This window comes from Onychomys torridus, chromosome 8, assembly GCF_903995425.1.
Source record: "Onychomys torridus chromosome 8, mOncTor1.1, whole genome shotgun sequence".
In the NCBI taxonomy this organism is placed as follows: Eukaryota; Metazoa; Chordata; class Mammalia; order Rodentia; family Cricetidae; genus Onychomys; species Onychomys torridus.
The window spans coordinates 84,234,891-84,257,560 of record NC_050450.1 but is presented as its reverse complement, the minus strand read 5'-3'; the positions used below and the strand labels follow the sequence as shown (position 1 = coordinate 84,257,560).

General features: G+C 46.5%; 1 protein-coding gene across 3 annotated transcripts in view; it reads left to right on the top strand.

Annotated features, from left to right (window-relative positions):
- Calcoco2 (calcium binding and coiled-coil domain 2) overlaps positions 1-16,964 on the top strand; it is a 32,529-nt gene extending 15,565 nt beyond the window's left edge. For 2 of the 3 annotated variants that reach the window (XM_036197404.1, XM_036197405.1), the window contains exons 4-13: positions 122-255; positions 1,216-1,341; positions 6,052-6,140; positions 6,439-6,508; positions 7,225-7,347; positions 7,730-7,816; positions 10,261-10,356; positions 13,210-13,345; positions 15,719-15,747; positions 16,262-16,964. In XM_036197404.1, the coding sequence (XP_036053297.1) occupies positions 122-255; positions 1,216-1,341; positions 6,052-6,140; positions 6,439-6,508; positions 7,225-7,347; positions 7,730-7,816; positions 10,261-10,356; positions 13,210-13,345; positions 15,719-15,747; positions 16,262-16,438 (1,067 nt within the window). In that variant the 3' untranslated portion in view covers positions 16,439-16,964. The remainder of the gene's footprint in view (positions 1-121; positions 256-1,215; positions 1,342-6,051; positions 6,141-6,438; positions 6,509-7,224; positions 7,348-7,729; positions 7,817-10,260; positions 10,357-13,209; positions 13,346-15,718; positions 15,748-16,261) is intronic. The other variant, XM_036197406.1, reaches the window with a different exon arrangement.
- The last annotated feature ends 5,706 nt before the right edge of the window (positions 16,965-22,670 follow it).

Sequence of the window (22,670 nt, the reverse complement as noted above, 5' to 3'; positions counted from 1 at the left end):
AAAGGCGCTGAGAACTCTGGCCAAGGCTAATTAATCTCCTTGAGTTTCCTGGGACAGTTTTTGGTTTTGTTTTAAATGGGATAGCTCCTATTTTGTATTAAAAACCACATTCCACTTCCAGCTTATTATCTGCCCAAGGACGATGAGCATTACCAGTTCTGCTATGTGGATCAAGATGGCGTGGTCCGGGGAGCAAGTATCCCTTTCCAGTTCCGTGCAGAAAGTGAGGAGGACATAGTGGTGGTCACCACTAAGGTCTGTAATCATCTCCCTTCTGTAGCATGGGCGCTCCAGCTTGGGTGACTCTACAGGATGGCTATAGATAGATATTGTTGGGGAAAATCATATGATATCACTCTAACCCACTCAGGGATGACTTGGGAATAATTTTTAAAAAATCAAAACATGAGTTCTCCCTTCTCTGGAACTTCTGTAACTATTCAATTCCTTTAGCTATAACAGCTTTTATTTGTTTGTTTGTTTGCTTGCTTGCTTTTATTTCATTTGCATTGGTATTTTGCCTGCATATATGCATGTGTGAGGATGTTAGAGACAGTTGTGAGCTGCCATGTGGGTGCTGGGAATTGAACCCGGGTCCTCTGGAAAAGCAGTAAGTGCTCTTAACCACTGAGCCATCTCTCCAGCTCCCCCCTCCCCCCGCACCACCTTTTTTTTTTTAAGACAGAACCTCAACAACAACAAAAAAAGACAGAACCTCACACTATAGCTCAGGCTGGCAAAGAATTCAGGGCAGTCCTCCTGCCTCAGCATCTAGAATTCTAAGATTCCAGGAATGCGCCACTGTGCCCAGTGTCACTCATAACATTCTCCCCCCACCCCCCAGACAAGGTTTCATTGTGTAGCCCTGGCTGTCCTGGAACTCATTCCTTAGACCAGGCTAGCCTCAAACTCACAGAAGTCTGCTTGCCCCTGCCTGCCTCCTGAAAGCTGGGGTTAAAGGCGTGCCCCAACACCTCCCAGCCCCTCATAACTTCTGGCCTTAGGTTTGCTGGTCTCTGTCTCCTGGCAAAAGCAAACTTAATTCTACGATAACCCAGGCATGCGATGTTGCCCCTTCCCTTCACATGCGAGGCGGTTCTTGGCGGCGTAAGCCAGTGTGGCACCAGTGGGAGGGAATCACTCAGCTGCTCACCACGGGAGCTTGTGGGAAGTCCCTCTGGGAACTTGGATGAAGCTGCTGCGGTGTTCTTGCAGGGAAGGGTGGAAGAGATCGATCACCACAACCAGGAGCTTCTCCGAGAGAACCAGGAGCTGAGAGACAGCTGCGCCCGCCTCCAGCAGCAGCACTCAGACACGCAGGCTGAGCTGGAGAGGAAGCAGGTAGGATGCTGGCCAGAGGTGACCCTGGAGCATGTAAATGAAAGCTGATGGCAGAGTCTCTGACCCAGTGCTGTTTCCGCTTCCTTGGCTTCCTTCCCTTACACCCTACCCTTTTTTTTTTCTTTTGGTTTTTTTCAAGACGGGGTTTCTCTGTGAAACAGTCCTGGCTGTCCTGAAACTCACTCTGTAGACCAGGCTGGCCTCGAACTCACAGAGATTCTCTTGCCTCTGCCTCCAGTATGCTAAGATTAAAGGTGTGGGCCACCACCCAGCACTTTTTTTTTTTTTAAAGTGGGGTCTTGATATGTAGCCTAGACTGGCCTTGAACTCAAGAATCTCCTGCCTCATCTTCTCAAATGCTGGGATTACAGGCCTGTACCACCACCATTCTACACACAGGTTTTTGTTTGTTTTTTTATGGAGACAGGGTCTCACTATGTGGTTTTGGCTGTCCTGGAACTTGCTATATAGACCAGGATGGCTTTCACTGAGATTCACCTCCCCGTTCCTCTGAGTTTGAGGCCAGCCTAGTCTTAGTAGGTCAGCCTGGGCTACATAGTGAAACTTATCTCAAAAATCAAAACATGTATACATGTTTGCCTGCTTGTGTGTTTGTGAAGAGGTTAGAAGGAACCTGATCGCCTAGAACTAGAGTTCAGACTTTTGTGGGCCTCCATTGTGGATGCTGGGAATTGAAAGGAGATCCTCTGTGCAAGCAGCAGGTGCTGTTTTCTCTAGTCCATGGATACCTGTTGTTGTTGTTTTGTTTTTCGACATAGAGTTTCTCAGTGTAGTTTTGGTGCCTGTCCTGGATCTCCCTCTGTAGACCAGGCTGGCCTCGAACTCACAGATCCACCTGGCTCTGCCTTCCTAGTGCTGGGATTAAAGGTGTGAGCCACCACCACCGCCTGGCTCCATGGGAGCCTTTTTGATTTGGAAAGAACAGGCTGGGACTCAGTAGTAGAGTGCTTGCCTGGCATGTATGAGCCCTGGATTAGATTATCCAGCCCTGCACCAAAACAACAACAAATGTATATATGGAAAGAATTTAACTCAAATTAGCTTAACATTATCTTAATTTTACCTCTCCTCCAGCATGTCTTGCTCCCTCTGCATCTACCTGGTGACTCCACCTTTCTTCTTCCCAGACCCTTGTCTGTTCAGTAGTCCCACCTACGCCTCCTGCCTAGCTATTGGTCATTTAGCTTACTATAAAACCAATCACAGCGACCATCTTCACGCAGTGAAGATTCACAACGGCGTCCCAGTCCCTCCACTGGAAGTCTTGCTATTCACTACTGCTAGAATCTTAGCTGGGGTCATCCTTGTTGAATCCTGGGAGTTTCCCTTGCACCAGGTTTCTGCTTGACCCTGAAATGCCCCCCTTTCCAGTCATATCTTTCAATACTCTCCCTCTCCATCCACCCCTCAACCTGACCCCTCATGTTCCCGCCCCCACCTGACCCCAATCCACCCTCGAGATTTCTTCTATTTCCTCTTTCCAGGGAGATCCAAGCATCCTCCCTTGTGCCCTCCTTATTACCTAGCCTCTCTGGGCTGTGGATTATAGCATGGTTATCCATTACTTTACAGCTAATATCCACTTATGAATGAGTATATACCAAGTCTTTTTAGGTCTTTTGTTACTTTACTCAGGATGATTTTTTTCTAGTTCCATCCATTTGCCTTCAAATTTCATGATGCTATTATTTTTAACAGCTTAGTAGTACTCCACTGTGTAAATGTACCACATTTTCTTTATCCATTCTTCAGTTGAGGAACATCTAGGTTGTTTCCAGGTTCTGGCTATTATGAATAACGCTGCTATGAACATAGTTGAGCAAGTGTACTTGTGGTATGATTGAGCATCTTTTGGGTATATGCCCAAGAGTAATATTGTTGGGTCTTGAGGTGGATTGATTTCCAGTTTTCTGAGAAACCACCATATTGAATTCCAAAGTGGCTGTACAAGTTTGCACTCCCACCAGCAATGGAGGGGTGTTCCCCTTACTTTACATCATCTCCAGAATAATCTGTCATTTGTGTGTGTGGGGGAGGGTTGGCTTTTTAGATTTTCGAGACAGGGTTTCTTTGTGTAGCCTTGGCTATCCTGGAACTAGCTCTGTACACAAGGCTGGCCTCAAACTCACAGAGATCTGCCTGCCTCTGTCTCCTGAGTGCTGGGATTAAAGACGTGTGCCACCCAGTCATTTGTGGTTTTTGTTCTTAGCCATTCTGACAGTGTGAGATGGAATCTCAGAGTCGTTTTGATTTGCATTTCCCTGATGGCTAAGGAAGGATATTGAACATTTCTTTAAGCGTCTCTTGGCCATTTGAGATTCTTCTGTTGAGAATTCTCTGTTTAGATCTGTACTCCATTTTTAAATTGGATTATTTGTTTTTTTGATGTTCAGTTTTTTGGGTTCTTTATATATTTTGGAAATCAGCCCTCTCTATCAGATTTGAGATTGATGAAGGTCTTTTCCCATTTTGTAGGCTGCCATTTTTTTCTATTGACAGTGTTCTTTGCCATACAGAAGCATTTCAGTTTCAGGTCCCACTTAATTGTTGCTTTTAGTCTTTTAGTGTCTGTGCTACTGATGTTTTATTTAGGAAGTTGTCTCCTGTGCTAATGTGTTCAAGGCTACTTCCCACTTTCTCTTCTATCAGGTTCAGTGTAACTGGATTTATGTTGAGGTCTTTTTTTTTTTTTCTTTTGTTTGTTTTGTTTTTTGAGACAAGGTTTCTCTGTAGCTTTGGAGCCTGTCCTGGACTAGCTCTGTAGACCAAACTGGCCTCAAACTCACAGAGATCCACCTGCCTCTGTCTCCCAAGTACTGGGATTACAGGCGTGTGCCGCCGCCACCACCCAGCCTTTTTTTTTTTTTTTTTTTTTTTTAAGTTTTTTGTTTTTTGTTTTTGAGCTGAGGATCGAACCCAGGGCCTTGCGCTTGCTAGGCAAACGCTCTACCATGTTGAGGTCTTTGATCCACTTGGACTTGAGTTTTGTACATTGCAATAGATATGGATCTATTTGTATTCTTCTACATGTTGACATCCAGTTATGCCAGCACCATTTGTGGAAGATGCTTTCTTTTTTCCATTGTATACTTTTGGCTCCTTTGTCAAAAATCAAGTGTCCATAGGTATGGTTATATCTTTGCCTTTGATTCAATTCTATTGAACCACTTGTCTGTTTTTATGCCAATACCATGCTGTTTTTAATTACTATATGTCTTAGTTAGGGTTTCTATTGCTGTGAAGAAACACTATGACCATGGCAGCTCTTATCAAGGAAAAACATTTAATTGGTGTGGCTTACATTTTCAGAGATTGGTCTATTACATTATAGTGTGACATGGTGGGGTGCAGGTGGACATGGTGCTGGAGAAGTAGCTGAGAGTTCTACATCCTTGATCCGAATGCCACAAGAAGTAAACTAAACTAGACCTAACTTGAGCATAGGAGACCTCAAAGCCCACCCTTGCATGACACATTTCCTTCCACAATGCCACACCTACTCAACAAAGTCATACCTTCTAAAAGTGCCACTCCCTATGAGTTTATGGAAGCCAACTACATTCAAATTGCCACACTATACCTAGCTTTGTAGTAGAGCTTGAGATCAGGGATGGTGATACCTCTGGAAGTTCTTTTATTGTACAGGATTGTTTAAGCTATCCTAGGCTTTTTGTTTTTTCCATATGAAGTTGAGTATTGTTCTTTCAAGGTCTGTAAAGAATTGTGTTGGGATTTTAATGGGGATTTTGTTAAATATGTAGATAGCTTTTGGCAAGATGTTAATCCTACCAATCCATGAGCATAGGATCGACCTAGTCCCTCTACGTATATGTGACAGTTGTGTAGATTGGTCTACTTGTGGGACTCCTAACAGTGGGAACAGGGGCTATCCCTAATGCATTCTGGCTCTTGGGAACCTATTCCTCATACTAGGTTGCCTTGCCCAGCCTTAATACACGTCCTACCACAACTTGATATGCCATGTTTTGTTGATATCCATGGGATGCCACCCTTTCTGAACAGAAACAGAGGAGGAGTGGACTGGGGGGGGGGGGGGACAGAGGAAAAGGGGGGGGGGGGACTGGGAGGAGAGGAGGGAGGGGAAACTGTAGTCGGGATGTAAAATAAATAAATAAATTTAATTAATAAAAAAGAAAATTAAAAAAGTATCTTTTGGTGTGGAGTCCCCTTAGTGATGCCATTCTCTCTATGCAGTGCTCTGCCTAACTAATACAGTATTTGAAAGTGGTTACTAAGTTAAAAGTGCTAATAGAGTAGTTATTCTCCTGTTACTGTGATAGCGCACCTTGGCCAGGGGTAACATGGGGAAGAGGGGGTTTGCTTTGGCTTACAGTTCCAAGGGGTGAGTCCATCATGTGGGGAGGCATGGCAGCAAACTGCAGGGATGGTGGCCAGAGCAGGAGACCACACATCATTCACAAGCATGGACTGCAGTGAACACTGGAGTGGGGCAAGATTGTCCCCTCAAAGCCTGCCCTCAGTGACACACTTCCTCCAGCAAGACTGCACCTTCTCAGAACCTTTCCAAACAGCTCCACTAGCTAGGGACCAAGTGTTCAAACGCCTGAGCCTGAGAAAGACATAGCTCATGAAACCACCACAGTGCTTACATACTAAAACTTGTCTTCAAAATGATCTGCCTCTTCTTAATCATGTCTCACTCCACAGGAGGCACTAGAGGCACTGCAGAGCATCAGTAAGAAGTTAGAACAGAAAATGGAAGAGCAGAAGGCCTGCTGGGAGACTGAGCTGCTCCAGTGAGTATGCCTGCCCGCTCCTTGGATGGAAGCGGCTGCTACTTGTTGGTTAGCACTGCCTGTTAAGGTAGGGTGTGACCGAACATTCCTGTAATCCATTGGTCATCCTCAGCTGCCCAGGGAGGGAAGCACAGGCTACATGATACCCTATTTCAAACAAAACAAACAAAAAACCCGACTTCCTGTTATGGCATGTATGTGGGTGATTAACTGTTGTCTTAGGCCAGGCCAGTCCTAAGTCACTTAGGTACTGGGGTAATTGATCTGGAATCATAAGTAGTCATTTCCACTCCCGTAGACTGAAAGAATACAACCAGAAGTTATCCTCAGAAAACGAGAAGATGGAGAGCAGAGTAGACCAGCTTCAGGTAAGTGACGGCATGCTTTTGCCAAAGGTCATTTTCCAGAAAGATGTAGCTCCTTGTAGCAAGTGCCTCGAAGCACAGCTGTGATGTTCAACTTTCATGCTGTGGTATAATACCTGATGTAAAAACTTGACAAAGGAAGGATTTGTTTGGCTCAGAGTCTAAGAGGTTCCAGTCCACTGTGGTGGAGAGGGTGTGACAGCAAGCAGCTCACAACACAGCATCCAGGAAGCAGAGAATGCTTGGGCTAACTTTCTCCTCCCCTTGTGTTCTGCCCAAGCCCCTCAGGGTGGCCTTTCCCTTTTATTACCTCCTTAAAAATTCTCCAGAAGCCAGCTGTGGTGGTGCCGCCTTTAATCCCAGCACTAGGGAGGCAGAGGCTGGCGGAGCTCTGTAAATCCAAGTCTAGCCTGGTCTATAGAGTGAGTTCCAGGACAGCCAGGGCTACACATAGAAACCCTGTCTCAAAGCAAAAAAAAAGAAAAAAGAAAAGAAATGTCCACAGGTGCAGAGTGCTGTGCTCCTCTCACAGACAACTCTCAGCTGATGAGAACTGACAAGCAAGACTATACACCAGAATTGTCCAAGCATCAGACTTAAAATTCCAGGTTATGTATTTTTCAGTCTTAGGTCATCTTCGCTTCTGTGTGCGTTAGCATGTAACATGGCTCCTTCCTAGTTTTCCTTTGTCTTACTGTGGAATCTGCTCTTTGCTTTAGGCCCAGCTGTCAACTCAAGAGAAAGAAATGGAGGAGCTTGTTCTGAGAGACCAAGACATGACTGAGCAGCTGCAGCGTCTCAAGAATGAAAATAGCCAGCTCGCCCTCTGTTTAACTGAACAGGTAGACCTGTGCTGGAAAACCTTCCCAAGAAAATACACCTTGTGCTTTCTTTCCTGGCTCTGGGGAAGGGCTCAAAAGATGCCTTTACCTCTACTACTACTTTTTGAGACACCGTCTCACCATGTAACCCTGGCTGGCCTGGAACTCAGTTTCTGCTGCCTCTTCTTCTTTGGCTCTGGATTAAAAGGTGTGCACCACCACACCCACCACACCCAGCTCAAAGAAGCCGTCTTATATGAGGTTATGTCATGATGTTATTCACCAACTAAAAGACTTCCTCAGCATCCTGCTTGCTCATGAGTTCAGTGTGTGCATGTGTATGTGCGCACGTGCGCCTGTGCCTGTGTTCCCAGCCGTGGTACTAAAGTCTCTTTCTGTGCAGAAGGAGCAGCAGAAGAAGCTTGAGCAGACAGTGGAAAAGATGAAGCAGAAAGAGACTACAGCGAGGAAGAAACAGCAGGAGCTAACGGCATGTTAACTGTTTGTGCATGGCTCTGTGGGCGGTGCCTAGGAGACAGAAGGGGCTGTTTTCAGGAGATGGAAAAGACAATGAGGCATTAGGGTAGCATTCACCTATGGGGTTTACTTTCTATCCAAAAGGACCGGGAATCTGCCATCTTAAAGATGTTTCAGAGAGGTGGGTGTGTCTAATATGTGATGAATGATCGAGTATGGAAAATTAAACATCAGGACACATAGTGGACAGATCTTTGGGAACTCACTCCAGATTTGTTATGACAAACAAGTTAATAACTATAAAGAGCCATATGAACATATAGAGCAATGAGAGCCTAATTAACTAGTAATTCCCTGAAATAACTTGTTGGAAAAGAGGGCTCACGAGGCTGACAGGTACTGAAATCTGTGTTTTCTGAATGGACGTAAAAACAAGGTGAGGATCCTGACATCTGAAAGTGTCTACAGACTGTCTCGTACTGCGGCTGCATCACTCTGGCCGTCATATTTGGTCAGTCTTTGAGAATTGACTGACTGTGTGTATACTGCATATTTGCTAGCTCACTCTTACAGTCTCAGCCGTGGAGGTGGAGGCAAGAGGACTGGGATTCACAGTCAGCCTTAGCTGCATAATAAGTTCGAAGCCAGCCTACCTTACATGAGACCCAGTCTTCAAAACCACGAATATGAAAGGTAAAAAATAGGACAGGGTTTGCAGACCGACAGCTTTCAGGTTAAGTTCAGCCCTGAGATGGGGCTTGAAGAAATTGAATTCGTTACCTACCTTTACAGTTAAGACCGTTTGCCACAAAACCGCATTTCCCACTTCTGAAAAATGGCAGCATCTGGTACCATTGAGCCCACATCACTGTAGTGTTACAGCCAGGTGGTTGAGTAGCTACTGCACATGTTACGTGGGTCACAAGCGCTCGGGGATTGAGCCCAGGGCTTGTCTGTGCTAAGCTTGTGCTCACTCTCCCACTGAGCCACTACCCAGCTCTTCTCTCCTGTTCCATTCACTCCATCCACTTCTCTCCCGACTCCCAGGCATATGTGAGGTGTTTTTGAGGGTTGAAGGAGGGAAAAAATAGAATCTATAGTCTATAATTATATGAAGATTTGAACCTCCTTATGATTAATCTAGCTTTTTTTTTTTTTTTTTTTTGGAATTTTTCAAAACCCAAGGACTCCCCCACTTGGTGCTAGGCATCAGACTCAGGACCTCACACATGCTATGCAAGCCTTTACCTCTGAACTACATCCCTTGATTATAATCTTTATTTCTCCTGCGAAAGCTCTCTAACTGCAAGGACTGTGTATCTTGTACTTCAGGAGCCTAAGAACAAAGAGACAACAACCGAGGAGGAGTTAGTGCGAGAGGTTGACCGCCTGAAGGCAAAGGTAGAGGCCGGGAGAGCCTGTTACTTAGAGAAGTACAAAGAGTGTCAGCGTCTCCACAGACAGATCAGGCAACTCAGGGCTTCCGCAATGGTAGGTGGCAGTTAAAGGACCCGGAGAGCAAGGGACGTGAAAGTCAGGTTTTTAGACCAAGCCCAGAAGATATCTACCATCACTAAGAAGGGCTTTTTCTTCCTAAAAAGAGAGGGGTGGCATTAAGAGACCAGAAGCCAACCTGGGCATGGGGAAAGTCCCTGGGGACACAGGCCTATTCATGGATCTCAGGGAAAGTGTCTGTAATGATTAAGGAGGTTTGGTGCAGACTCAGAGAGTCCTTTCTTATTTCTGCCTTTTGAGGAAGTGAAGCAGGACCAGAAGAGCCAACAGGAGCCAGTGGGGATGGGGAGCAAGAAGCCTGACATCGGCACTGTCATCGGGTAGACCCTCTCGATTACCTCAGGGTCGGCTAGAAGCGCACAGCAGTTTGGGCACCAGCATTCAAATAAAAAATCATGCAACAAAAATCACAACTTGTAGGATTAGCTGAAGTGTGTCTGTGAGATGTATGCATGTGTACGTGTACAAGCAAAAAATGGCAAGTACCGAAACATGAAACTAGCTGAGTCAACTATCATCCTGGGGAGTTAAGAGCCCAGGCTGTGTACCTTGTGGAACCTGGGAGAAAGTCCTTCCAATCCAGATCAGAATGCCTCAGGCCCATGGAGTAAGGTGTCCATTCAGAACTAATAGGGTCCTGTCATTCTGGGAAGGATTCCAGGTTCTAGTTGTCTTCACCTCTGATATGTCAGTCTTAAAAGGTCTACCTCGAGCTTGCCTTGCCTCTCTAGTCTCTTACCCTGCCAGTTTAACTGAAACACCTTGACATCGCCATGCCTGTTCAAGCTGTCCAGCCTTTGGCTAGGTCCCCAGCCCCCTCCCACCTCCCAGAGTTCCCTTCTCCCCCACCTCAGCCCTCCTCCCTTTGGAAGCCAGCTCCTCTGCAATCTTCCTTGGGGCTCCATTTCAGTAAGATCCTAACTGCAATGTCTTTGTTGACAGGATGAGAACTTTGACCTGTCTAGAAAGCTAAGTGACAACAAGATTGTGTCTGACGTTCTGAAGAGAGAGAAGGAGAGACTAGACAGAGAGAACAATGTAAGTGTGAAGGAAGGAAGAAATCCCAAGATTTCAGAGGGAAGGGCTGGGGGATAGCTCATGTTTGTGATTCCAGCTGCTGGGAGGGTAAGGCACAATTAGCTCAAGTTTGAGGCCATCCTGGGCTACAGTGTGAGTTCCAGGCCAGCCGAGGTTACATTGTGAGAGAGACCCTGTCTCAAAATATTCAAATAAACTTGGTGGTGGTGGCGGATGCCTTTAAACCAGCACTCAGAAGGCAGGAGGATCTCTGTGAGTTTGAGGCCAGCCTGGTCTACAAATTCTAGGACAGCCAGAGCTGTTACACAGAGAAACCCTCAAAACAAAACCAACAAAACCAAGAGAGAGAGATCAGGTTAGCTCAGAGGTGTGGTAGTAAAGTAGGAGGTTGAAGAGAAGGCCCTTTCCCAGTGATGCAGTTACTCATAAACAAAGCTGTCTAACATACCACAAGATCCTGGGATTTGTTTGTTGTTTTTGTTTTTGAGACAGGGTCACCTGTAGCTCTGGCTGGCCTCAAATTTGCCATGAACTGAAAATGACCTTGACTTCTTGAACCCATGGCTTCCACCTGCCCTGTGCTGAGATGACAGTCATCCACTCCATACCTAGTTTATGTGGTGCGAGGATCGAACCCAGGGAGTTTTGTGCATGCCAGGCAAGCACTCTACCAGCTTGGTTAAGCCAAAACCCTCCTTTCTAAATTATTTTTTGATGTTTTAAAAGAAGGTCTCGATATGCAGTCCAGCCTGGCCTTGAACTGGAAGCAATCCTCCTGTCTCTGCCTCCCAAATACTAGGATTACAAGCATATAACACCGAGTCCAGCACATAAACACTCTCTCTCTCTGTTCTACTTAAACTTACTTAGCATGACAGGAGTCATCTCACAAGAAGCAGCCTTGGTGGTCATGGCCATGGTGACCATTCATTTCCTTACCAATCCAATATTAACTCTCTGTGTGTGCTAACACTGAGCTATTGGCCGAAACAAATAAAATGATTCCACTTGAAGTCATCTCATGCCCAGCATCCAAGGACAGTTGTCCAAGTGGCTGTTGCTGCTGTTTCTAGATTGGCACCTCTCACTGCTCCATTGCTGCCCTTTCTGGAAGCCTTCTGGGCTGTCTCTGTCCCGAGTGTCATTAGTACTTAAAACTAGTAAACTTACAACAACAAAGGGACAAGAAAGACAACATAACAAAATGCACGGCCTTAATTAATTTGTTGTGTTTTGTTGTGTTGTTGTTGTTGTTGTTGTTGTTGTTGTTGTTGTTGTTTTGAGACAGGGTCTCACTGTACCCAGAAAATAATCCTTTTTTTTGTTTCGTTTTGTTTTTTTGTTTTTCGAGACAAGGTTTCTCTGTGTAGCTTTGCACCTTTCCTGGAACTCATTCTGTAGCCCAGGATGGCCTCGAACTCACAGAGATCCGCCTGCCTCTGCCTCCCGAGTGCTGGGATTAAAGGTGTGTGCCACCACCGCCTGGCCCAGAAAATCATCTTAAAGTACATAGCTCAGAAGTGCTGGCCGTGTGCACCTCACAGCCCATCTCCATAAGCAGCCCATCCAGCACACTGGAACTCCATATACAGAAGCAATAAACCCCTTGAGAATTGCTGATCTGGGTTTTATTATTTGGCTGATGTGTTTGGAGATTACAGAAAGCCTTTGGGGGGTCTGTTTCTGGTCTTCTATTCTCTTGGATTAGATGGAAGTGGGGGCAGGGTATAGAGCACAATCCACTGCGCCAAGAAAGAGTCTGCTGTTTGGAAGTTTTGTCCAGAACTGTAGTACAAAGCCAGCATGGTGGTGCATCCTGTGCTCTTAGCACTCTGGAGACAGCACAAGCAGGAGAAGCAGGGGCTTGTTTTTATGTATGGGTCATGTAAATGTGTGGGTGTGTGCATGTGAGTGCAGGTGCCCTTGGGGCCAGAGGCCTCTGATTCTCCTGGAGCTGGAGTTACAGGTGGCTACTGAGAATCAAAGGGCGGCACAGGCTCTTAACCATTAAGCCTTCTGTCCAGCCATAAGAACCAGGAACTTAGCCAGGGGTGGCAACACAGGCCTTTAATCCCAGCACTCGGGAGGCAGAGACAGGTAGATCCCTGAGTTTCAGGACAGCTGGAGTTATGTAGAGAAACAGTCTTGGGGCTGAAGAGATGGCTCAGGGGTTAAGAGCACTGGCTGCTCTTCCAGAGGTCCTGAGTTCAATTCCCAGCAACCACATGGTGGCTCACAACCATCTGTAATGAGATCTGGCACTCTCTTCTGTGTACATAATAAATAAATCTTGAAAGAAAGAAAGAAAGAAAGAAAGAAAGAAAGAAAGAAAGAAAGAAAGAAAGAAAGAAAGAAAGAAAGAAAGAAAGAAAGAAAGAAAAAGAGAAGAAAGAAAAGAGAAGAAGAAATAAAAAATACAAAAATAAAAAACTAGGAATTAAAAGTTTCAGCTGCATACATACAAGTTCAGGGCCAGTCTGAGCTACATGAGACCCTGTATCAAACAGAGAATGGGCCAGCAAGATGGCTCATCCGGTAAAGGCATTTGTCACGTAAGCATGGTGACCTGAGTCATCCCCAAACCCATGCTAAAGTAGAAGAGAAACAACTCCGCAGAAGTGTCCTCTAACCTCCAATCTCATGGCCACACTATGGCACGGACATGCCCCACCTCCACCACACACACACTAAAAACTTAGAACATACCAACTCAGTCCAGATAGCTAAACTCAGATATAAATTTAATAATTGTGGTCAGTGGTCACACGGTTCACTGGGAACTACCTTAGTGGGCGTCTGCAGCAGTTCTTTGTTGTTGTCTATCAATGTGTCTGTAAATCTTTCTGTCCTCAGATCCTGAAGAAGGAGAACAACAGACTGATGAACTACATGGGCTTCCAAGGCGACTCTTTGCCGCACCAAATGCATTCTTCAGATCAAGGAGCTGGTAGGCAAAACCCAGGCCTTGTGTACGGAAACCCATATTCTGGTACGACAACTTTCCCATTCTATCTGGAAGGCCCTTGCCAACATCCTTTTCCCCCACTAATTGTGTGTGTGTGTGTGTGTGTGTGTGTGTGTGTGGTGCTAATTAAAGCTAGCATTGTTAAGACTTGCTGGGCAGAAGCTGAGGACCCAATAGAAAGAAAGATGGCAGGAAAAAAGTGTTAATTGAGAAATAAATCTGAATCCAGAAGACACAAATCAGATCATTTGCCTAGAGGCAGCAGGCACAAATTGAGTCCCATGGCTACCTTCCAAATATAAATCAGAGAAATGTCTTTCTGTAGAAAATGCACACATACAAAGGAGAGGAAGCTAATTAAGTTTTGGAAATGGAAATGCTAGAGGCAGGTTGTGCCTCCCAGAAACCCATAGTTCCGGCAGCCCCCTGATGGCCCAGCTGAGGACAACGAACAGGGGTGTGCTCCACTGAGACCTGATGGGCAGGAAAGAGGAAGGATGTGAAGTAACTTGTCCCTTCCACGTGGGAGGCTGTCCCTGCTGTCTGCAAAGCTAATGCAGGTCCTCATTTGGTTTCTGCCTGGTTTAAAGCAGTAACATCTTCTTTAAAGTCAGAACCAGGTCTTTGCAAGAGGCAAGAACAATTTTTGTCTTTGTTTTAAAATATTTGAACACGTTTATATTCTCTGTCACTCTTCCAGCATGGCAGCCTCATGGGAAAGGAACAAGTGGAAGGCTAAGCCTAGGGAGCTGGCTCAGTGGGTAAAGTGCTTGCTGCATAAGCTTGAGGACCCGAGTTCAGGTCCCCAGCCCCGCAGTGGCATGTGCCTTCAGTTCATGCACAAGGAGGATAATAGATCAGAGCACCCCAGAGGTTGCTGACCAGCCATTGTAGCTAGTGAGTGAGCCCAGGTTCAATGAGATAGAATTGTCTCAAAGAATGAGATAGAACAGCTGGGGTCGTAGCAGAGAGCACTTGCCTAGCACATATGAAGACCCAAGATTCAGCCCCCAGGACTTGAGGGGGCGGGGCAACCACAGAGGAAGACTACTGATGTGGACCTTGGCCGCCCATGCACATGTGGGCGAGTATTGCACAGAGCACATGCACGGACACACAAATACAAAGTGGGAGGCCATGCCAGATGCCATAATAGTGAGACTATGTCAAACAAAAAATAATGATAGTGATGAGGGCCTGAGAATGTAGTTCAGTTCGTACAGTGCTTGCCTAGGATGCTCCAAGACCTGGCCTTGATCCCTAGCACCTTAGAAACTGGGCATAGTGCCGCATGCCTATAATCCTAGGACTTGTATGGTGGAGGCAGAAGGACTAGATATTCAGGGTCATCCTCAGGTTACATAGTGAGATCAAGGCTTGCCCGGGCTTTGGGAGACTCCATCTCAAAATAACAACAACATTGGGCTGAACTCGTTGGCTCATGCCTGTCATCCCAACATTGGGAGGCTGAGGCTGGGGGATTGCTGTCAACCTGAGCCACAGAATAAGATCCTACTCAAAAATAAAACAAGAAAAATAAATAAATAAAAATTATAGGGAGATTTTCCCTAACTGACTTTCTGGCTGAGCAATGTGGGGGACCAATGGAGTCATCTGCATCTTCAAACCAGTCAGCTGGGCTGAGACAAATGATATGGAAGGAGCGCCCTCCATGTGTTGTCATGGTAACTGATGATACATGAGGCACCCCACTGCCCTGGGCCGCTTAGGACCACAGTGACCACTGAGCTGTCTCCCCACTGCCCTGGGCCGCTTAGGACCACAGTGACCACTGAGCTGTCTCCCCGCTGCTCTCCTAGAGGACCTGCCTAGCAATCACCCAGAGGCTGGGCTGGGAGAGGGCTGAGTGAGTAAAGTGCTTTTGTGAGTGTGAGTCCTCAGAACCCACATAAAAGCTGGGTGCTCTAGCACACCTCTGTAACCCCTGCGCTCCTCCAGTGAGATGTGAGGCAAGACAGGAAAAGTCTCAGAGGCCCTTGGCCCAGCTAGCCTGGGCAAACAATAAGGACCCTGCCTCAGACAAAGCAGACTAGGACCTACACCTGAGACTGTTCTTTGACCTTCTGTGTGTGTGTGTGCATGCATGCGTGCACGCATGCACACACACGATAAATGTAAAACAACAGATCTGATAAAACAGAGGCCTGACAGGCACATCCTGCTGCAGACATTTTTGATGGTGAGTATCCTCCAAAGGTAACAACAGCCAGGCATGGTGGAGTGTCCTTTTAATGCCAGCACTTGGAGGCACACGTAGATCTCTGTGCATAGTTAAAGAGGGCACAGTGAAGGTCACAGAACACATCTACTAGACCACAGCTGGTGTTCAGACATGCTAGGTTTTTCATTGAATAAAATCCTTTTTATTCCCCTCAGGTATCCAAGAAAGTTCTGCTCCCAACCCGGTAAGTATTTGGTTCATGAGATTGTTGTTCACATATAAAGTCCCTGAGAAATTCTTGCTCCAAATCATCAGAGAACGAGAGAGGGATTGGTGCATTTTGATAGATGCAGGAGGGGTCAGCTAGCACAATCTGTCCTGGGCCCAGGGCTGGGTTAGCCCGCTGAGGTGAGGAAAAGAAATCGGCTTTCCATCAGCATTGCTCAGGGTGCTCTCCTGCAAATTAAATTGGCAAGTGACTGGGGAAGAGATGTGGCCTGGTCAGCTAACCAAGCCAGGCCTGCCCAGTGCTCCTTGCAGGCAAGAGCAGTGTTGACTGTTTGGACGATATTAAACCTTTTCAGTCCCAGAGTGAGAGGAAATCCCAGGCGTCCTCTCCATGTGTGAGTGTGTTCATATTTCCTGAGCACCTTTCATGTGCTAATTATGTTAGGCACTGAGAATACAGTGGAAAGCCAGATAGAGGGACATGTCTGTGATGCAAAGCTCACATTGGGACGTGACCTCTGCTCTTCCAGCTTGCCATGAAGAAGTGCCTCATCTGTTCATCAGACTTTGGCGATGGAGTCTGTGATCATATCTTGGAGCAGCAGCAAATGCAGACCCATTTCTTGAATTGTCCAATTTGTGACGAAGCCTTCCCAGCGAGAGAGAAGCAGATCTTTGAAGACCATGTGTTCTGCCACTCTCTCTGAGTGTCTGTGCTGCTCAGGTTTCACAGTGTAGAACATAGTCTCTACTGTAAGCTGTCCAAGCAGAGAAGCCTGTCTAAATCATTTGGGGTGCACTTAGAGCTGCTGCTGCCCGCAGAGGTTGAATGTGGCCACTGTAGGATGGTGTTGACAGTGGCCGAGTCTGTCCTCTCCACGTCATAGCTGCAGCCTTCCACCTGCAGTGCCCATTGGTCCTCAGACTCCTGTACAGAACCTGCTGGTCACAGCAGCCGCCTGACACCAAGACATTGTCTTCCAAGTTGTCCCTCTGCGTTCACAGCCAGACCTTGAGCATGTGTGCCCAGTCCTCAGCCCTGACCCCGAGGGTAGGAACAGGACAGAAGTGGAGAATTTCTTCTCCTTCCTCAGTCCTTTCTTCAACCAATGGCCTCAAATTACCCCAAAAAGGCACAGCAGAGAACTCAGATTCCAAAGATTTATCAGCTTCCAAAAGGTGCAATTTTTGTTTTGTTTTTGAAGACAGGGCCTGACTATAGCCCTGGCTGGCCTGGAACTCTCTATGTAGAAGAGATCTGTGTGCATGTGCCCCCAGAGTGCTGGCATCAAAGGCATGCACCACCATGCCTGGTGAGAAGTGTCTTATTCTTCACTTACAAAAAGCCTTATTTCTAGCAAAGTGTGATGATGTGTATCTGTAGTCCAGCAGCTGAGAGGTTGAGACAGGAGGGTTATGAGTTCAAAGCCACTTGGACTACACAGTGAGGCTTTCTCAGGAAAAATGGGGAGGGGGCAGGGAAAAGGCTTCTTTCTATCTAGATACTTCTGATTGGCATTTTCTGATCATTTCTTTACATACAACATGGATTATTATGTCATATATATGAAGAGATTTTTTTTTCTTATTCTGGCTGACCTGGAATTCACTGTGGCGCCCAGGCTGGCCTGGACTCAGCAATCCTGCTGTGTCACCTTAGTACTGAGACTATAGGCCTGAGCCACCGCTTCAGTCTGTTAGTGACAACTGGGAATTGGTAGGAGGTGTATGGGCTTGCAACTTTCCCAATAGTTAATTGTTTGTATGAATGTAAGACTAATGAGACTATTGTTAATCTCTTTACTATTCAAAATAAATTACTCTTTTTAAGGACATGTATCTTTTTTTGTTTTTGTTTTTCAAGACAGGGTTTCTCTGGCTAGTCCTGGCTGTCCTAGTACTCACTCTGTAGACCAGTTTGGCCTGAAACTCAGAGATCCTGCTGCCTCTGCCTCCCGAGTGCTGGGATCAAAGGTGTGTGCCATCACCACCCGGCCAGCTTGTTTTATTTTTTAAGGGGGAGAGCGGCTGGAGAGACGGCTCAGTGGTTAAGAGGCACCCCCTGCTTTTTCAGAGGACTTGAACTCAGTTCCCAGCACCTCATAACAATCTTAAACTCCAGCTCCACGGGATCTGGCACCCTCTCCCAGACTCTATGGGCTTGTGCACACACAGACACATAAATAAATAAAAATTCTTAAACATTTTTTATAACGATTTTCTATTTTTATTTTATGTGCATTGGTGTTTTGCCATGGGTGTTGGGTGCCCTGGAACTGGAGTTACAGACAGTTGTGAGCTACCGTGTGGATGCTGGGAATTGAACCTGGGTCCTCTGGAAAAGCAGCCAGTGCTCTTAACCACTGAGCCATCATTCCAGCCCCTTCTTAAACATTTTTAAAAGGGGACAGTGAGATAGCTCAGTGGGTAAAGACACTGCCAAGCTGGTGACCTGAATTCCATCCCTGGAACCCACATGGTGGAAGGAGAAAATTGACTCCCAAAGTTGTTTTCTGACTTCCACATGAACACACACTAAATAAACAATATTTTAAAACAGAACTTAGGCTGGGCGGTGGTGGCGCATGCCTGTAATCCCAGCACTCGGGAAGCAGAGGTAGGTGGATCTCTGTGAGTTCGAGGCCGGCCTGATCTACAAAGCTAGTTCAGGACACGTTCCAAAGCTACAGAGAAACCCTGTCTCGGAGGGGAAAAAAAACAAGAAAGAACTAAAAATGGAATATTAGAATGGTGGTTTTGTGCCAGGCTCTGTTCCCAGCTATCTTCACCCTCATGTGGTCTGTGGACCACAGATTGGACAGGCCGGCTAGACAGCTACCCTCAGCTGCTTGCTTTGGTTTCTCCATACTTCCACACTCCTGAGCCTCTGGTCCCCGGAGGACCAGATGCCCCATGAGCACTACTCCATAATGGAGACATGGCAAGTGGAAATGCCATTTTTTCCCAACGTGCCTCCCTAGACGGTTCTCGGAAGAGCTGCAGTTTATTTTGTACTAGTCAGCTCTTAATTAAGCACTTGAGTGGAGGGAAGCAGTGGCCCGCATAATCCAAAATCAGTGGATGCCATTTTCTGGTGAATTACCCACCTCTGCTTCTGCTGCCCCCAAGGGTATTGGCGGTGGCAGCAGCAGGCGCCTTCCACCGCTGCAGGAAAAACAGTTGAGGTGCTAATGAGCCTTTTTGCTGGGTGTAAAACAAAGCGTCCTTAACCACTGTAAATTATCTCCAGCTGCTCTTACCAAGGCTGGGAAGGGGAAATGATGCCCCGGGCAGCTCTGAGTGGTAAAAGAGACAATCATTCTTAAATAATCCACTGCCCACTTGCCTTCCCCATCCCCTGTGCACCCATGGATTTCATAGTTGTGAGATACTTGCAAATTTATAGGAAGTTCTGTAAGCAAATAGCAGCTTTATCTAAACTGGATTTCTGAAGTTTTGTAGTTAAATGTGGCAACAGGTGTTCTTTCTTTCTTTCCTTTTTCCATCGCTGAAATCTCTCTGCCTTAGCTGGATTACTTGATGACTTGGGAAAAGTCACATCGGAGTGGTAAGAGAAAACTAACCTTAGCCCAGAGCACTGCAGAGGCCGAGGCAGGAGGATTGCAGTCTGAGCTACATCTAAGACCTTATCCCCAAAAACAAGGGCTAGGAGTGTAACTGAGTGGTAAGACTTTGTTTGGCATGTAAGTGACCTTTGGTTTGATACCCAGCACCACCAAAAGAAAATAAGAGCGAGTGTGAAATCACGAAAGGTACAGTTAGCAAACATTCGTAGCACAGGCCCTTGGTAATAGCTGTAGCTTTAGTGTTTACTTTGTCTTGGTAAAAATTGCAATAAAATGTTCAAATTCTGTTTGTTCTGTGATTCAGTTTAGAGCCATTCACCGTGGCAGTGGTTTGCACTGAGCTAAGCATATGGTAACCTTGTCTCCTAGCAACAAGCCAGGGCTAAGAGATGCAACTGTTACCCAGGAAAATAAAACAGATGGACTTTGGTACGGATGGAACGCAGAGACTCTCACCTGGTTACCTCCTTGCCTGGGCTACCAGGAACAGTACATAAGCTCAGGAACATGTCCTCCTTAGCTGATCTCAAAAATATTCAGATGTTTAAGCATTCATGAAATTTGTTTATCAAAATGTTTGGAATAAGCAGATCTCTAGAAACCATATTGACTAAAAGAGATCCCCTGGTTCTGGGGAAATGGGAGGTGACTGATAGCGGGCGAGGAGTTTGTGGTGGGGGAGAAAATGTTAAGCTGAGCACCGTAGCGCACTCCTATAATCAGAGCACTTGGGAAGCTGGGACAGGACTGCCACAGTTTTGAGGCCAGTTTGGGCTAAACAGTGAGTACCAGGCCAGCCAGAGCTACACAGCAAGACCCTGTTTCAGAAACCAAAGGAAGAGGGGAAGAGGAGAGAGGGGCAAATTGATTGTGGAAGTTGTTATATAATTCTAAATCAACCAGAAGGAATACTGGACTCCACTTGGAAGATTTAATTTACGTGTGTGAATGCTTTGCTTTTGTATGTATCTGTGCACTGCATGCATACCTGGTCCCCCAAGGTCAGAAGAGGGTGTCAGATCCCTGAAACTGGGTTTACAGAGTTACGAGCCTCCATGTGAAGCTGGGAGGCAAACCTGGGTCTCTACAAGAGCAGCAAGTGCTCTTAACTGCTGAACCATCTCTCCAGTCCTAAATCACACTTCAAACTGATGTGTTTTGCACTGTGTTGATTGTATCAAGTCATATTTTTAAAAGTTTAAAAAAAAAAAAAAAAAGCCAGGCTGTGGTGGCGCACGCCTTTAATCCCAGCACTGGAAAGGCGCAGAGCCAGGTGGATCTCTGTGAGTTCGAGGCCAACCTGGTCTACAGTGTGAGATCCAGGACAGGCACCAAAACTACACAGAAAAACCTTGTCTCGAAAAAACAAAAACAAAACAAAAAAACCCACATACTTGCTAAGTCTACAGATTGGCTCACGGTGGACGGTTCAGTCCCACCTGGTCCTGAGGTCCAGCAGCTGCTCATAAAATATCACTCACAAGCTTAATATTAATTACAAACTATATGGTCTATGGCTCCAACACATTATTAACTAGCTCTCATAACAATTCAGCCCATTCCTATTATTCTATGTCTTGCCACGTGGCTTCATGGCTTTCAGGTACTTTCCCATCTTGCTTCCCCTGGTGATGGCTGGCAGCGGCTCCCTACTCTCCTTTCTTCTCCTATCTCTTCAGTTGAAATGTACCGCCTAACCTTATTCTGCCTTGCCATTGGCCAAACAGCTTTATTTATCAACCAATCAGAGCCACACATATTCACAGTGTACAGAAAGACATCCCACAGCAGAGAACACTGGGCGCAGAAACTTGGGTAAATTTTGTTTCTCTCAGTGCTAAATTGAGTTCTTCCCATACCTTGGGCTGGTGACAGCAGCTTTAGCTGGGAAGAAATCTAGATGGAGGGGGTCAAAGCAATCAGTGGTGGCCACCATCTGGCCAGCAGAATGAGTGGTTTCTGTGGGGGAATTTCTATTCCGTGGAGATGGATTTACCCAATAAAATTGGGGGAAAGAGTCCACTGCCTACAAATCCCAGGTAATCATATTAAGAGATCCAGTCTGCTCTGCCTAATGTTATTGCTTCCTCCCTGTGGAAAGAAAGAATATGACCCCCCAGGGGACTAAGTGCGTTGTTTACCCAGTCAATCAACATTTATTGAGCACCCACGGTGTGCACAGCTAGTATCAGGCCAGGATTTAAAAAGATAAAACAAGTCCTTGCCCTCAGGGAGCCACAAAATTAATGAAGACATTCTCTGTGCCCTCTGGTAACTCACACTGCCAAGGGATAAACTCAGATTGGGGAAAGGGGTGTCTCCAAATCTAATGGAGGAAGGAGACAGCCACCCAGAAGAGGAATTCAGAGCACAAAGAGAAAAGAGGTCTTGGAGGAGAAAAGGAGCCAAGGAGCCACCACGCTAGTACAGGAGTGGATGTGTGTGAGTGGGTGTTGGTTTGTTTCTTGAAATGGTCTAGCTGTAAGATAGACTGGAAACAATGCAGCCCAGCAGGCGGGCCTGGAAGTCAACTGCAATCCTCCTGCCTCAGCTTCCTAAATGCTGGGGTTACAAGCATGACCTCCATGCCCAGCTAACACAGGTGTTTCCCAAACCTAAAGTGGTGATGCCTTGGTACAGAAATGTTCTTTTGAGAAGAGATGGCAAAGAGTCAGGGAGCCCTGGGTAGCTGGAGTTACAGACAGTTGTGAGCTGCCCGGTGTGGGTTCTGGGCACGGACTCTGATGTTCCAGGAGAGCAGCAAGCATTCTTCACTGCCTAGCCGTCACTCCAGCCCAGCTGCTGCCGTTTTGTGGTTGTTTTTCCAGGCAGACTCTCATGATACAACCCTGCCTGGCCTGGCGTCGTGACCGTGGACTATGAACTTGTCTCAAACCTTCTGAGTGTTGATCACAGACTTGAGGCACTACACCTAGGAAAAGAACATTTGGATTATTTTTGTGCTACTGGGGTTTGAACCCAGGGCATTCTGGGCAAGATCATCACCTCTGCTGTCGAAGAGGATCTCAGGAAAAGCATCTGTGCTGGATTATCTTTGGCGTCTCTTAAATCCGCTTCCTTCGGAGGAAGAGCTCGCACACCAGGCAGGAGCGGCCCTGGGAGCCAGGAAGCAGAGTCTGGAGCGGGAGTGAAGGATGCTGCCTTAGCACCGCTCTGTTGCTGTAGTGAAACCCCGTGAGCAGGGCAAATATTTAATCAGAGGCTTGCTTGCAGCTGGGATCAGTCTGCGATCATCATGGCAGAGAACATGGTGGCAGGCAGGGAGAAGATACAGGCTGGGGTGGCTCCCAGCCTGAAAGTGAAACTGGGAAGAGCCTAGGGGTGGGGTGGC